Source organism: Anolis carolinensis, chromosome 2 (genome assembly GCF_035594765.1).
Source record: "Anolis carolinensis isolate JA03-04 chromosome 2, rAnoCar3.1.pri, whole genome shotgun sequence".
Classification (NCBI taxonomy): domain Eukaryota; kingdom Metazoa; phylum Chordata; class Lepidosauria; order Squamata; family Dactyloidae; genus Anolis; species Anolis carolinensis.
The window spans coordinates 136,483,838-136,498,104 of NC_085842.1; the positions used below are offsets into that span (position 1 = coordinate 136,483,838).

A 14,267-nucleotide genomic window follows, 5' to 3' on the forward strand; every position below is an offset into this window, starting at 1 on the left:
AGTGACCCTAAGGGGAGCCCATCGCTGGGTTTTCTTGGCAAGATTTGTTAAGATAGCAATGTGTGTCATCTTTTACCTTACACTCATTCTTGCAAACTCACTTTGATGGATGCAGAGGAGAAGACTCTGTAACCAACAATTCGCCTCAGTGCTTAAAATACTAAATGAAGATTACTGTTTGCTCTAAGTAAATGACTTCCCACAGGAGGGCTGCTGGTAAGTTATAAATCAGATTTAAAAATCATAGTCTGACAGTAAAAAGTTGTATGGTGGAAATGGATGGTAAATTGCTCATTCTGGTGTATTATGAAGGCTAGGTGTAGAGATTTTGCTGTGAGTCAAACCTACTGAGTTGAAAACTAACTTCTACTAATGCAGAGCTTAGAAGTGTTGTTTCTTAGTACCATAACTCCAAGCAACCTCTTTCCAGCATGCTGGCTTGGATGTTCTGGGCGTTGTGGTCCCAAAAGCAACTTTTCCCAGCGCTGCCTTAATATTTTATGACAACACTGCCAGCTAGAATACACACATCCTAACATCTTGTAGTCCAGTTCCTGCAAGATGTTGCTGTAAGGAAGGGTCTCCCAGCAGCTCAGTGTTCTCCCACCTCATTTTCCCCACAATTGGAATGGAGAATGGCACTTTGGTGGCTCAAAAATGCGATTTTCTTTTTTTAGCTGTTCTTTACTTAATTGATATATATTGTTCTAACATACAGGAGGGAGTCTCTCATTCGGTATCAACTACGGCTTGAGATCCCGATTTTTAGCCTACCACTTTTGGACTCTCACTTGTCGAGGTGTTCCTGTGAGTATCTCTGTAGATTTTAGAAAACTATTTCTTGATTTAAGGCATTGGTGTGTCGGCTGTTATCCGAATAGGGGACAGGCTGGAGATGTCACTGCTTTGGTCCTTTCATTGTGGGCTGCTATGTTGAACCATCAGAAGCAACCATGTCACAATCTCAACTATACCACGTGGACAATTTTGGATTTTGAATTATTCTAGATAAGGGATGCCCAACCTATAGTTACCTCAAAAATTGAGTCTCTTTTTCAGAGGGAAAAAGAGGGATGACAACAACAGAAATATTTAATATTCATCCTTCTCCCCTACCTATTAAATACAGACATTTTTCCTCTTTTCTTTTGGGTAGGTGGGGAAAGATGGTTGGACCCATCAGCTTTTGGAAGCTATATCTGTCTTTGCTCATTCTGGCTCAAAAAAATCTCTATGGAATCTCAGTCCCAAAAGAGATTTATCTGGGCCTTATGGAGCTCATTGCTTCACCAACCTTTTAGATCATGTGGTTTTAATTAGTTGGTTTTGATTTTAATGTTGACATGTTTTTAACTTGTTAGTTTTAATGTATTATTTATTTGTTGTATGTATGTTTGAGGCATCAAATTGTTGTCTTTTTGTGATGCTGCTCTGAGTCCCCTGCGGGGTGAGAAGGGTGAGATATAAATGTGGTAAATAATAGTGTGGTGGAAGGTTGAGAATATCAGCACTCAAAATCAGCTCGCTCTCTATAACTAATTTGAACACATAACTTTGTATTGAAGGGTAACTGTTTCTTGGACAATTAAAATAAATGGTCTATAGATTTAATTATCTCTACAGAAGGAAGTAATATCCCCTCCTGACAACTGTCCCAGAAACATTGCTGTAGAGAAGAGCCAGATGCGGCCCCTGCTATGGGCCATCACAAGATGAAAATCTTCCTCTGGCCAGCTGTATGTTGATACAGTCTTCTTCCAATTTTGCCCTTTATTGCCTTTATTGTCTGGCTTGCATTGGTAAAAACTATCTGAGGCACAAACCACTGTCTGCTATGCTGCTTATGTGGATTGTTCATCAGGGTTTATGTGGACTGTTGTCTTGAGGGAACCTCCATTCGTAGCTCGAGAGTTTCTCTGTCCTGTACTCCAGGCTCTTCACTGATCCTGACAGGAGCCACAGACTTGTCCCCTGTAGATTTTGCTGCAATACACAAAAAATAGCTATGTTTGATTCCAGCTGCCATTAATATAAAAGAGATTTAACCAATATGTTTAAAAGTAATGCAAGGCCAAAAACTATCTACAGCCATAGCTAATGCTAAGAAAGACCGCTGGATAGAGCTGCTTGAGAACCTTGACATGTCCAAGAGTAGCCAAAAAGCCTGGCAATTGCTGAGACGCTTGGATAGTGACCCTCTGGTCAACCATGGACATGCAAACGTAACACCAGACCAGATAGCTTACCAGCTAATTTAGAATGGGAAAACCAACCACAGCAGAGTAAAGATGAAAATCAACAGGGTGCCAGAACTTGAAACCCACCAGTTGTCTTCTCCTCTAAACCTGAAAGAACTCAGAGAAGCCATCGATGTAAAACTGGTAAAGCACCTGGCCTAGATGACTTAATGATGGAGCAAATCAAACACTTGGGGCCCAAAGCTGAAAACTGGCTTTTGAAATTCTACAATCAATGCTTGGCACACAAACAGATTCCCAGAGTATGGAGGAAAACTAAGATCATTGCCATTTTAAAACCTGGTAAAGATGCCTCCAATGCCAGGAACTACCGACCAATCTCCCTCTTATGTCATCTATATAAAGTCTATGAGAGGATGCTATTCAATCGATTAGGACCTGTCATCGAACCTAAGCTTATTGCACAACAAGCAGGTTTCAGGTCAAATTCTCCATCTGACTGAGCATATTGAGGAAGGATACAAGAAAGGCTGCATCACGGGAACAGTTTTTGTGGACCTTACGGCAGCCTATGACACGGTGCAACATAGAAAAATGCTGCATAAAGTCTACCATATTACCCGGGACTTTGACTTTACAAAAATTGTCCAGACCCTTCTGGAGAACCGCAGCTTCTATGTGGAGTTTCAGGGCAAGAAAAGTAGATGGAGGAGGCAAAAGAATGGTTTATCCCAAGGAAACGTTCTTGCACCGACCTTGTTTAACATCTTCACGAACGATCAGCCACAACCACCACTCACAAAGAGCTTTATATATGCTGATGACCTTGGCCTTACAACACAAGCAAAAGATTTTGAAACAGTTGAAAACCAGCTCACTAATGCCTTGAAAGATCTCTCCAGCTACTACAAGGAGAACCACCTGAAGCCTAACCCTGCCAAGACACAAGTGTGTGCTTCCCACCTACGTAACCATGAAGCCAACAGGAAACTGAAAGTTACTTGGGAAGGCCAAGAGCTCGAACACTGTTTCCATCCTAAATACCTTGGTGTCACCTTAGACCGAACACTAACATATAGGAAACACTGCATGAACACCAAGCACAAAGTAGCTGCATGCAATAATATCTTGCGGAAACTGACTGGAAGTGCATGGGGAGCAGACCCACAAGTAGTAAGAACATCAGCCCTGGCCTTGTCTCTCTCAACTGCTGAGTATGCCTGTCCTGTTTGGCACAAGTCTGCCCATGGGAAGCAGGTGCAGAAGCACTGAACGAAACATGTAGAATAATCCCAGGATGCCTTAAACCTACACCTGTTGATAAACTCTATAAGCTAGCGGACATTGCCCCCCCCCCCCCCCCCGATGTGCGACGGGAAGTTGCTGCTGTGAGAGAAAAAAGGTTGAACATTGTGAAAGCCATCCACTGCATGACTATCACCCTCCTCCCAGTAGACTCAAATCAAGGAAGGGCTTCATGAGAACCACCACTCCTCTTGATGTCCCCCCAGCAGCAGCAAGCGTGTCCCTCTGGGCAGCTAAACCAGGCAATACTAACTGGATGGCCCCCCATGAGGGTCTTCCTTCAGGGGCAAACCAAGAATGGGCAACTTGGAAGTCCCTGAACAGACTCAGAAGCGGAGTGGGCAGATCAAAAAACAACCTGGCAAGGTGGCACTACCTGGAGGAATCTTCCACCTTGTGTGACTGTGGAGCTGAACAAACAACTCCTCATATGTATGCTTGCCCACAATGCCCTGCCTCATGCACGGAGGAGTTGTTTAAAGCTACGAACAATGCGATTGCTGTTGCCCACTTTTGGTCCAAAACTATTTAGCTGTTTGTAATTCCTTTATTTTATCACTTTTAAACTTATTTATTATGCAATGCTTTTGACACGAAATAAATAAATAAAACAATATGTTGAGACAGACTTCTCTCTCATTCCTTCCCCATGCATGAAAATGCTCCAATTTGACCTCAGTGGATGAATAGAGATTCCAGTTCACCTGCTGTTCCCAGGTAGACATGGTAGTCTTCTTCCTGAAATCATGGAGAGCCTCTCCCTATCAATGTAGTAATGACTAATGAACTAATGGAGGCTTGGTTGATTGGGATGCAAGGAAGGGATTACTTGATAGTGACTCTAAGACCCTCAAACTCCTTTCCAAGGGGTGTTTCCAATGGCTCCCTTCCTGCTGTACCTTTTCCATGAGATCTACATGGGGGTTGAAGGTGTATAATTTTGGCATGCAGATACACAGGGATTGTGCTCTGTGACCCTGATGTTGAGTGGCAAAGTTACAAGTCCAGATTTGACATCTTGAACTGAACATACACATGGTGTAAGTCACTAACAGATTCCAGCAGGTAAATAATATTTTATTCAAAGCAGAACTTTGACATCTAAGCTGGGCTGTTTTTCAGTGAGCTTTGGTGGCTGGGTTCTTGTTTTATTTCAGTTTTAATCTGTTCTTAGTGCTTTAAATTATATTTTTGGCATATCTTTCCTTCCCTGCCCCTCCCCCCCCCCCCCCCCACAAATCTGGAAGCCATTGAATTCAGTTGTATTTAGGACAGTGGTGGCCTTCAGACATCTGTCAATAAGAACCAGTTGTGAGGAACTCCCAAACGTTCTACACGGGACCTATATTTTGCATTCCTAATATGAACCAAATCTGTATTGTTTCTGTATCCAATAACTCCCACCCATCCAACCCTGCAAACACACACACACACACACACACACACACACACACACACACACACGCGCTCAGGGCTGGCAAGATTGAATGGCTGACCCTGGTAGGTAAACAGTGCTCTTGGGCTGTGCTAAATGGCTCTGTGATTTCCTGCAGTGCTCTTCAATCAATCTGGCATGTAGTCCAATTGTTCTAACTGACTGTGTTTGCAATTACAACTCAGATGTGATCATTTAGCACCTCAGTGCTACCAGAAGGGAGCTCTCTATAAAGGACAGATGGATTGGCAGGCACTGAAATTCCAAACAGACCTAGAATCAGTCAACCAGGGACAGTCATCTCACTAGGAGCCTTTGTTTAACAAAAAACAACAACAAAACAAACAATATCTACTAAAACAGTTGTTTGCAAAATAGTCACAAGCATCAACTACACACTATGAAAAAACATTTCAGTACTATTTCACAGTACTTTTACTACATAGGAGGGACAGGAATGAAGTCAGCAGAATACTCTAGGAAGCAGAACTGCATGTCATGGCAAGCTGGGGCCCTGGCTGATCAAGTGTGAGCACTCATATGCTAGTTCACACTGCCCAGTTGTGTCCACTGCTGAAAGGAAAAAGCTCTGTGACTTGCTCATTATGTCATCTGAATGCTGATACAACTTCTGACCTATTCCCGCCAACCCGCATCACAAACCAGAGGAAGGAATCATTAATCATTTGCTTGCTCCTGCTGCAAGGAGTGATCAGATATGAAATCTCAACTTCTGGTAAGATAAAAATTATTTCTTCTCCTCACCAATCTGGAGCCTTCAACATACCTGACAGGCTGCGCAACGACATTTTAGCAGAATGAGGACGAACTGGGAAATTGGCAATATCAGCAAGGATGGGTTGATTCCTTTGCGAGGAGGATCGAATAAGTTTGTTCCTTGACCTTAAAAAACCTGTGGAGTGAGAAGTGCAAAGAAAAGAGAAGGATGCTTCAGGACACAAATGAGTAGTCCATCCCAATCAATAATTTGGTAGTGGCAAGGTCCTCACTATCTAATCTACTTTCAAATTATAATGTCTACATACTGAATGAACTTATGTCTGGGAAAGAGAGAGGGAACGAATTAAACATTTGCATGTGGAATACAACATTTACCATCCTTTAGTGACGGCAGCTGCGTTTCCATCCGCCCTTTGTAGATATGACCATCAAGGCCCAGTATATCTACCTCTTCATGCTGGGGATAAATAGAAACAAAAGACAGATTTCAACCTAGCCTTTAGACGCAGATATGAAAATCCAGTGCAAACCAGTCGTAGCTAAAAGTTTGTTCCACCAGACTTGTCACTTAAGAACTGAACATAAAAATATCATTTCCCCCCCCAAAGGTTTATCCCACACAGATATTGAAAACTTCCCTTTTTGGACTACAACTCCCATAACATCCCTGTCAGCATAGTCTCCGTTGACTGAGGTTTTTAGGAATTGTAGGTCAAGGCAGTAACTTTTCCAACATCACATCACACAAGCCTGCTGACCTGTCACAAACATTGTAGTTTCATTATGAAAGCATGCCACTTTGATATGAATCTTTATCAAACTTATTTTGCATTTGTGCATTAGCACTGTTTTAATGATATATTGTCATGCAATCTGTTTTTCAGGTTGCCACCCTAACAGTATCTTCTGACCACCCAATGACCCATCCTATGCATATTTACATTTTGGTTTTTTCATTCTTATTAATCATTGTTATAATTTTGCAGTTACAACAACACTCATCAGCAAAGAAGAAATCCAAGTCCTCCTGTGAGGAGAAGTCCTTCCAGCGAGGAAGGACTGACATTGATTCTTTGACAGATGGAGGAGGCAGTGCGCCCAAGAAGGAATGAGAGTCCTTCCTCACAAAGAAAAGTTTCCTCAGCAAGGAAGAACTGTAAAACCCTCTACGGCTTACTTTCAAATCATGCCCATGCATTTCATTGGGTGCCTGAGGAGGAATTTTTTTCATGTAAATCCATTCTGGAAAAGCAGCACGGCTGAGAGTCATTACCCATTTATTAAGAGGCTCACCCCAGAATTGATAGAATAAAAAGCAGCTACAGGGTGGGCACAGCATAATGTGGTAAGTAACAACTAGACACCGACATCCCATGGAAATATCGCTTTCCCCACCTCATGTGATAAGGGCCTTACACCACCTGGCCAGCAAAAGACACACACTGATTTCAAAAGACCACACTGAACCTGGTCACTTCTTTCAGGTTCCCCACATCCCCTTACTTTCATCATTGCCAGCATGGCGCTTTCGTCTGCCTGGATGGGTGGCATGCACTGGGCCAACTGCTGAAATCTCCCATATCGCCTGTAAGGGTAGGTGAGGGTGTGGCTGCCTCCACAGTGCCGTGGGACGCTGAGGTAGCTGAAGTCCGTCATCTCAGGAAGTCTGTCATTATGAAGGAACAGTATTTGACAACTGACCAAGTAAAGCTGCCCAGAGACAGAGAGCAAAACCAATGAGATCTGAAGCTCAGCTGGCTGCATTAAACTTGTTTCTAAACACACATATGATATATACTCTTTGAAGTCAGTGGTTGGCATCTTATCAGGTACAACTGGGGTAGATCCATTCAACCTGTTATTGAGTGATGGGTCAACATATAAGTAAATCCTACCAATTTATCCATTTACTTCAGTGGGGAATAACAATAGTATGCAGGCCTGCTTCTCGGAGGGAGAACGTTTTTGTACTGACTCATGGCCTATAATGGGCTCTGTCTGGGTTACAAGATCTGACTTCTCTTTGCTCATGTAATGGGTAACATCCTGCTACTACTCTGCTCCTGGGGAGATAAGGAGATGAGCAGTGATAGGGAGTTTGCTGAAAAAAATGGCTCCAGATTTCAAACTGGAGAGAGAAAACGATCACCATTCAGTTACTTAAGTCCTCACTGGCAGAGTGGTGATACGATGTGACTAGAAAGTACACAACAAATGCATTGGAGAAGCCTTTCCATCCTCATGCCTACCACACATATGTTTTGCGAATCCCACAATCCTACAGACAGCTAAACTGTAGGATTATGGGAACTATAGGCCAACACACTGAGAAGGAAGGCTGTTCTAGAGGCACCAAGCCTGAAGTAGTCGTCAAGATGTGGAAAAGATTCAAAATTTGAGACCAAACTTCATTTTCATACAGCAAGAGGTATCACTCTTTATGGCTGTACTGTGGATGTTCTTATGTTCTTCTACTTTTACAGGAAAAAAACAAATGTGTTTGAGACAATTAGCACTTTTAGAGTCACAATTCAAAGAATCTAAATGGGCTCTTTAAAGAGCTCTACTGTCCCAAAGAAGGAAACGGTCACAGTTCCTCCCACGCAGGGCCGGCCCCACTCATGCGGCAGCTGACGCCGCCGCCTCGGGCGCAGGCCCGGGGGGGCGCCGTCAGGCTGGGCGGGAGGCGGGGCACCGCCCTGACGGTGCCCCGCCTCCCGCCCAGTGCGCCCTGGCCCGTCTGGCCTGCTAGAAAAGGCCAGACGGGCGAGCGGGAGTAGCGTGGGAGGCGGGGCCAGCTCTGACGCCGCTCCCCCCCCCCCGCCCAGCGTGCCTTGGCCCTGCCTCCCACGCAGCGTGGGAGGCGGGGCCAAGGCACGCTGGGCGGGGGGGGGGAGCGGCGTCAGAGCTGGCCCCGCCTCCCACGCTACTCCCGCTCGCCCGTCTGGCCTTTTGTAGCAGGCCAGACTCAGCGGAGGTTTCTCCAGGCCGCGATTGCGGCCTGGAGGAACCTCCGCTGAGTCTGGCCTGCTACACAAGGCCAGACGGGCGAGCGGGGGTAACGTGGGAGGCGGGGCCAGCTCTGACGCCGCCCCCCCGCCCAGCGTGCCCTGGCCCCGCCTCCCACGCTGCGTGGGAGGCGGGGCCAGGGCACGGGGGGGCGGGGCCAACTCTGGCCCCGCCCCCTCACTATTCGCCCTGGCCCCGCCTCCCACGCAGCGTGGGAGGCGGGGCCAGGGCACGCTGGGCGGGGCCAGGGCGCCGGTGGCGGGGGCGCTTTTCAGCACCCCCGCTTTACATCAAAAAATATCTCCGGCCGGCCCTGCTCCCACGTCTTCTACTATCACTGAAAGTCACTGTTTGCTAGCTGCTTTATTTCCTTCATCTCCAGCACTACTCCCACTGGCAGGTGAGACAGTGGTCAAGGAAACCAAGGAAGAAACAGAGTGGAAAGGTGCATTTGTAGCAACATCTTCTGTGATGGGAGCAAATCTGTTAAAAGAAGCAAGAAGAATCTGGCCAATCAAAGCGGGAGGTAAGTGTTGCTTTCTTGCTATTTAAAAATACAGCCAGCTCTCTGTTTTTGCAGGAGTTAGAGATGCAGGACATATGAAAGTGGAAAACTGCAAATAAAACCCCTTTTAATCTGGGAAAACGCTTCTCTAGTTCCTCCGGTGTATGATCAACTTTTGGCAGAAACTGACCATATAATTGCATTGGAGGAAGTAGAAAGAACAGATCAATCAAATGTGCAATTAATCAAACTGACAAAAGTTCAACCCACAAATAGTGAGGGGAGGGCTGACTGTAATAGTAATTCAAGGTTGTGTAAGACCAGTAGTTCTCCAGAAGTGGCTGGACTCCACATCTGTCATCTCGGCCTATGGCCTTTACTGATAGGACTATAATCCCATCAACATCTGAAAGACTGTAAGTTCCCCGTGCCTGTTTCAGAGCTTTTGTCAACTGTCTTAAGTCCCTTCCTGGAGAGAACGTAAGACAGTCATTTTAGTGATATATAGATGAGATAGAGAGAAAACGTGCAAGCAGTCTGGTGTTAAATAAACCTGTCCATGATTGTTTGAAAAATGTATTTCCAAATATATGTCTTACAACAGCTTTGTTTTGTTTATGCCTTTGTTTCACGGTCATTTCCTTTTTAATGTCCCACAATACTTCACCCACAGCACTAACAATTTCAAAACCTCCAAACTCAGCTGGTCTAACCATCTCTCAAACAACACAATAAAGTAAGCAATGCTTCCAGACAGTTCTTTGTTGTATCAGAATTGAACCTCAATATTCAGCAGCAGTCTCTTGCAGTCCTAAATTCTGCACACTTCCTTTTGAGAGCTAAACTGCTTTGGTGTTTGACCACTCATGGCATTATTTGTGTTGAATTGAGCTCCTGACTTGAACATCCTATCCAACGTGCTTTTTTTAAAAAGAACACGTTTTATGTGTGCAATGGAGCCTCCTGGTGTGAGAATGAAGCTTTTGCAATCTTTTGTAGATTTCTTTTGTGGTCACTCATGTACTGTCTGTCACCAGGTTGTTTTAGGCAGCTAAGTGTAATATCCTTCACCAAGAATTTGACATAAAAAACAGAACATCAAACTTTGCAGCCCAAAAGACCCAACTTTGTAAAATCAGCACAAGGAGCATAAGTGAACAGAATATATTGGGGAGAACTCTTGCACTCATGCCCCACTTGTAGACTTCACATGGGGCACGAGGTTGGTGAAGGTGGGAACAGGATGCTGGACCAGACAGGCATTGGACCTGGTCCAGCAGGCTCCTTAGATTTTTAAGCTGCCTTGGCATTTCCTATTTGCATTTTCCCAGATAATAAACAAGCAAAAGAACACATAAAACAGACTGAAAGAGCGGAAGAGCTTTTCACAAGGCAACATCTGGAAAGGGTGGCAGACAGAGCAATTCTTAACAGACAAGCAAGAGGGAGCAGCAACAGAAAGCCAACAACAAAGCAAACTGTGAGATGAATGCCAAGCTCTCATGGCAAAGATTGCTGGCATTCGGTGTTGCACCTTCTGCTTGGCAAACCATGTGGTATTCCCGCAGTGCCAGTTCATGGTTTTGTTTGTATATCACATCTGTATTTTGTTTATAGATACAGGAGTCAGTCTGCAGATATCATGAAACATACTGTGAAGTGATAGCAATCAGGTCTGACTTGTTTGACAGATCTGTTAGATTCTCAGTCTGCTTTGGGTTTTCACGTTTTATTACCCACAGAGCAAGTTAGACCAGGAAAAAAATCTATATTCATTCTGATGAACAATCAGTAGATACACTAAAAACAAGCCCATTAAGCAACTACTTTGGGCGTGATGAAATTCTTATATGGCACTCAATGCTGCATAGGAATTTGCAGAAATTCCACAAACAGCCCTTCCAGGCAACTCTTTCAACATGAGATGATACTGGGTGCATATGAAGAATTGGGGATTTCCCACAGCTACACAGTGACTTCTCTGTTATTTGCCATGTGTGAAGCAGGGAATAAGATGAACAGTAACAAGTAGTCAGGCCACATGCTATTTGCTTGTGACTGGCTTGCAGCTGACCTTTTACAAAGCTGTATGAATGCAAATATAACTGGGAGCCCCATGTTTTTTGAGCATGAAACAGTTTCTTAAATCACCTAAAAGGGATTTCCAGACAGAGAGCACTCTGGCCCTGCTCTGGGCTTCTTGGGAGAGTTGTCAACAAGGTTGCTTCAGGTCCTGCATCAGCACTCAAGTCTGGGGAAGGCCAATGCTTTGGTGCTGGAGACCCCCTTGCGGCTGACATCTCAAAAATACTTCTACCACTAGTTAACCAAACAATATTTTCCTACATCTTGAATTTAAAGAATTATCACTTTCTTCTCTTTCCAGCTAAAGGGATTAAATAAGAAAATGCTAAAGGAAGTGGCTGTAGTAATTACCCCATCTTTATTACCACAACCTAATTGCGGGCACAAAGGGATAGATAAGACCCAGAGGATTTCAGGGTTTATTAAAGATGGCAATGGCTGCTGTAGTTACTTTCCACAACTCTGCTGCTACCACAGTATTTGAGGAGTTTAGAGGCAGGTTGTGACACAGACTGGTGGCAGGACAGCTGGTGGTGTTCATCTAGAAGCACCAAGCAGTTATTTCAAGGGTTCCACACCTGAATGACTCAGCATGGAGACTGACAGAGAGACAAGGGCTATCTGCCTAGAGTCCTATTTTGCCTCTCATCTCTTTGGATCCCAGAACTGACTGTTGAAAGGCCTTTTCTCCTACCGTTTGCCATACAGGCTCGAGCCAAGACATTGGGCCTGCAGTATCTCCCTGATCATCTGAGCGTTGACTTTTGGTGCTCCGCCATAATGGCTCTGAACCTTCTGGATGTCCATGAGCATCTTGGAATGCAGGCGGCGCAGCTTGCTGAGGCTGGAACTCTTCTCCAGTGCTTCAAAACGAGCACCGGGCCCTAATTTCAGACTGTGAGGGCAGCAGAATAGGACAAATAAATGGGGATGTAGCACAAAGCCAGAGCAGGAAGTCAGTGAGCAGGCAGAGAAAGGGAATGGAAAGGAAAAAGCACAAAGTTAAGGAGGCATGTTGAAAGGAGGTCCTTTCTTGAAAGATCAGTGCAGCAGAATTAGTAAGAAAATCTACAGCCAAGTGAGAAACCTTTTAACCCTACGCTTAAATTTCCTCCCATGAACCTCCTGTGGAAGAGCACACCTGGGATGGACACTGCCACTGAACACTCTCTCACACACAGGCATCTGTCCATTATGAACACAGACACACACACACTAACAAACACAATTAAAAAAAACGTCCTGAATTAGGAGTATGGTGTTATCAGGATTATTGAAGGGTATAGAGAAGGGTCAACTCTTTTCTCCCCACCTGCACAACATGGTAATTCAGTTTTTAAAATGTTCTCAATTGAGGTAATTGAAACCTTTATAAAGCAAATCTAATTGCTGTATTTAGTGGAGGAGGGAACAATCTGCAAGGACAGGGAAGCTAATACACCGAAAGTTCCTTAAGCCCTCAGTTGCACAGACCTGTGCAACCAATCAGGCCACCTAAGATGGAAAAATTATAAAGGATGGAGAATCTACCATCTTCTTTCACCAGAGAAGTCTTCTGTAGAATATCTTGCAGGTATAAGAAACCAAGGGGTTGCTAGGTGGTTCTGATTATTAGGTAGGAAGCCTGCCCTACCAACTGTCTATAGTGAGGCTTAATGCTGATCCTTTGGACATTTTTTAAAATGCTGCCGGGAGAAAGAAGGGTTAATCTCTACACACCATGAATAGCAACCCCTTGTTACTGCTAGCTTCACAATCCTGGGCAATGGAACTCTCCCAGTAGTGCCGGGAGATGGGAGAACATATTAATTCCCTCTGCATCAAGGCTGGGAATCATGTGGCTCTTCCAAGGTTGCTTGGCTGTAGCTATGAAAAACTCCATCAACATACCCAATGGCATCTTCAAGACAATCTGGAAGATTGTGATTCCCAGTATGTTGTGTGTAATGACCTGCCATTATTTAACAAGAGATTTATAGGAAATACAAACAGTATCAGGGAGAACTCTGTTTCGGCAATAAGGGGTTGACATCTTCCCATGGCTGAAATGACTGCATCACATTTACTGGCTGCAAATGCAAAAGGAAAAATAGCACAGTGGGACAGTTTGGGTTAGTCATACTTTTGTGGTTCAGAATATTGGACCTAACGGGACCCAGCTCACAAGCTGATGCACATGCAATCTTACTTTGTCATTCACCTCCTTTGCAAAGCATAGCTCATGGGTCACATGTAGCCCCAGCCCTCCCTCAGCTTTAAACTGTGGAGGCCATAAGGAGCCCAAGTCCATATAATTTAAGCCTTCAAATCTTAACTCATCTCGAAAAAACTGAAAATGGCTGCTAGAAAGAACCTTTTGTGGGTGATGCAGCCTACTGAACAAAATATGAGGGCAAGGTTTAGCCATAGTGCAGTTGCCTACAGGGCACAGAACCAATTTCTAGCCCCAGTTAGAGTATACTCATTACATAAAAGTTGACTTACTAGTCACCAATTGGCTCAACATACTTATTGTAGGTGAGACTAGTAATTGGATTTAGACCCCTATGCTCTAAATCATTGCGACTCTTTGCTTCTGATCTTTTCTCTGGTTTATTCTCCCCTGTAGGCATAATTCCCAATCTCCCCACCACACCCAATTCCCACCTGCCATTTAGTGTACATATGAATTAGGAGAAAGAGGGGGGCAAACAAAGCAAAGAAAAAACAGAAGCCCCACTGTTCTTCATACTTGCGGTTTAGCTGCCTGATTTGTTCCATTTCATAAACCATGTATGGCCGGAGGGATTGGTGCGGAGGTAAACCTGGCACAGCTGGGAGTGTTGTGATGTGGCTGTCAAGATAACAAACAGGGAGGTTTTGCAAGGGAAAAACACAAACAAAGATGAGGCTGTCCCTGGCTGAGCTCCAAAGAGCTGTTGTCATTGATTGGCAGGCTCTGACTGGCTGATGGATGCCTTGCTGTGCTGTCAGCCAAAAGCAGTATGGA

At 44.5% G+C, this 14,267-nt stretch overlaps 1 protein-coding gene across 4 annotated transcripts in view; it reads right to left on the bottom strand.

Annotated features, from left to right (window-relative positions):
• Positions 1–1,536: 1,536 nt before the first annotated feature.
• The window catches only part of qrich2 (glutamine rich 2), a 59,474-nt gene continuing 46,743 nt past the window's right edge, over positions 1,537–14,267 (bottom strand). For 3 of the 4 annotated variants that reach the window (XM_008104376.3, XM_008104379.3, XM_062970634.1), the window contains 6 exons: positions 14,010–14,111; positions 11,973–12,173; positions 7,183–7,345; positions 6,055–6,136; positions 5,726–5,851; positions 1,537–1,983 (listed from right to left, as the gene is read on the bottom strand). In XM_008104376.3, coding sequence (XP_008102583.2) covers positions 1,865–1,983; positions 5,726–5,851; positions 6,055–6,136; positions 7,183–7,345; positions 11,973–12,173; positions 14,010–14,111 — 793 coding nt within the window. In that variant the 3' untranslated portion in view covers positions 1,537–1,864. The remainder of the gene's footprint in view (positions 1,984–5,725; positions 5,852–6,054; positions 6,137–7,182; positions 7,346–11,972; positions 12,174–14,009; positions 14,112–14,267) is intronic. The other variant, XM_008104377.3, reaches the window with a different exon arrangement.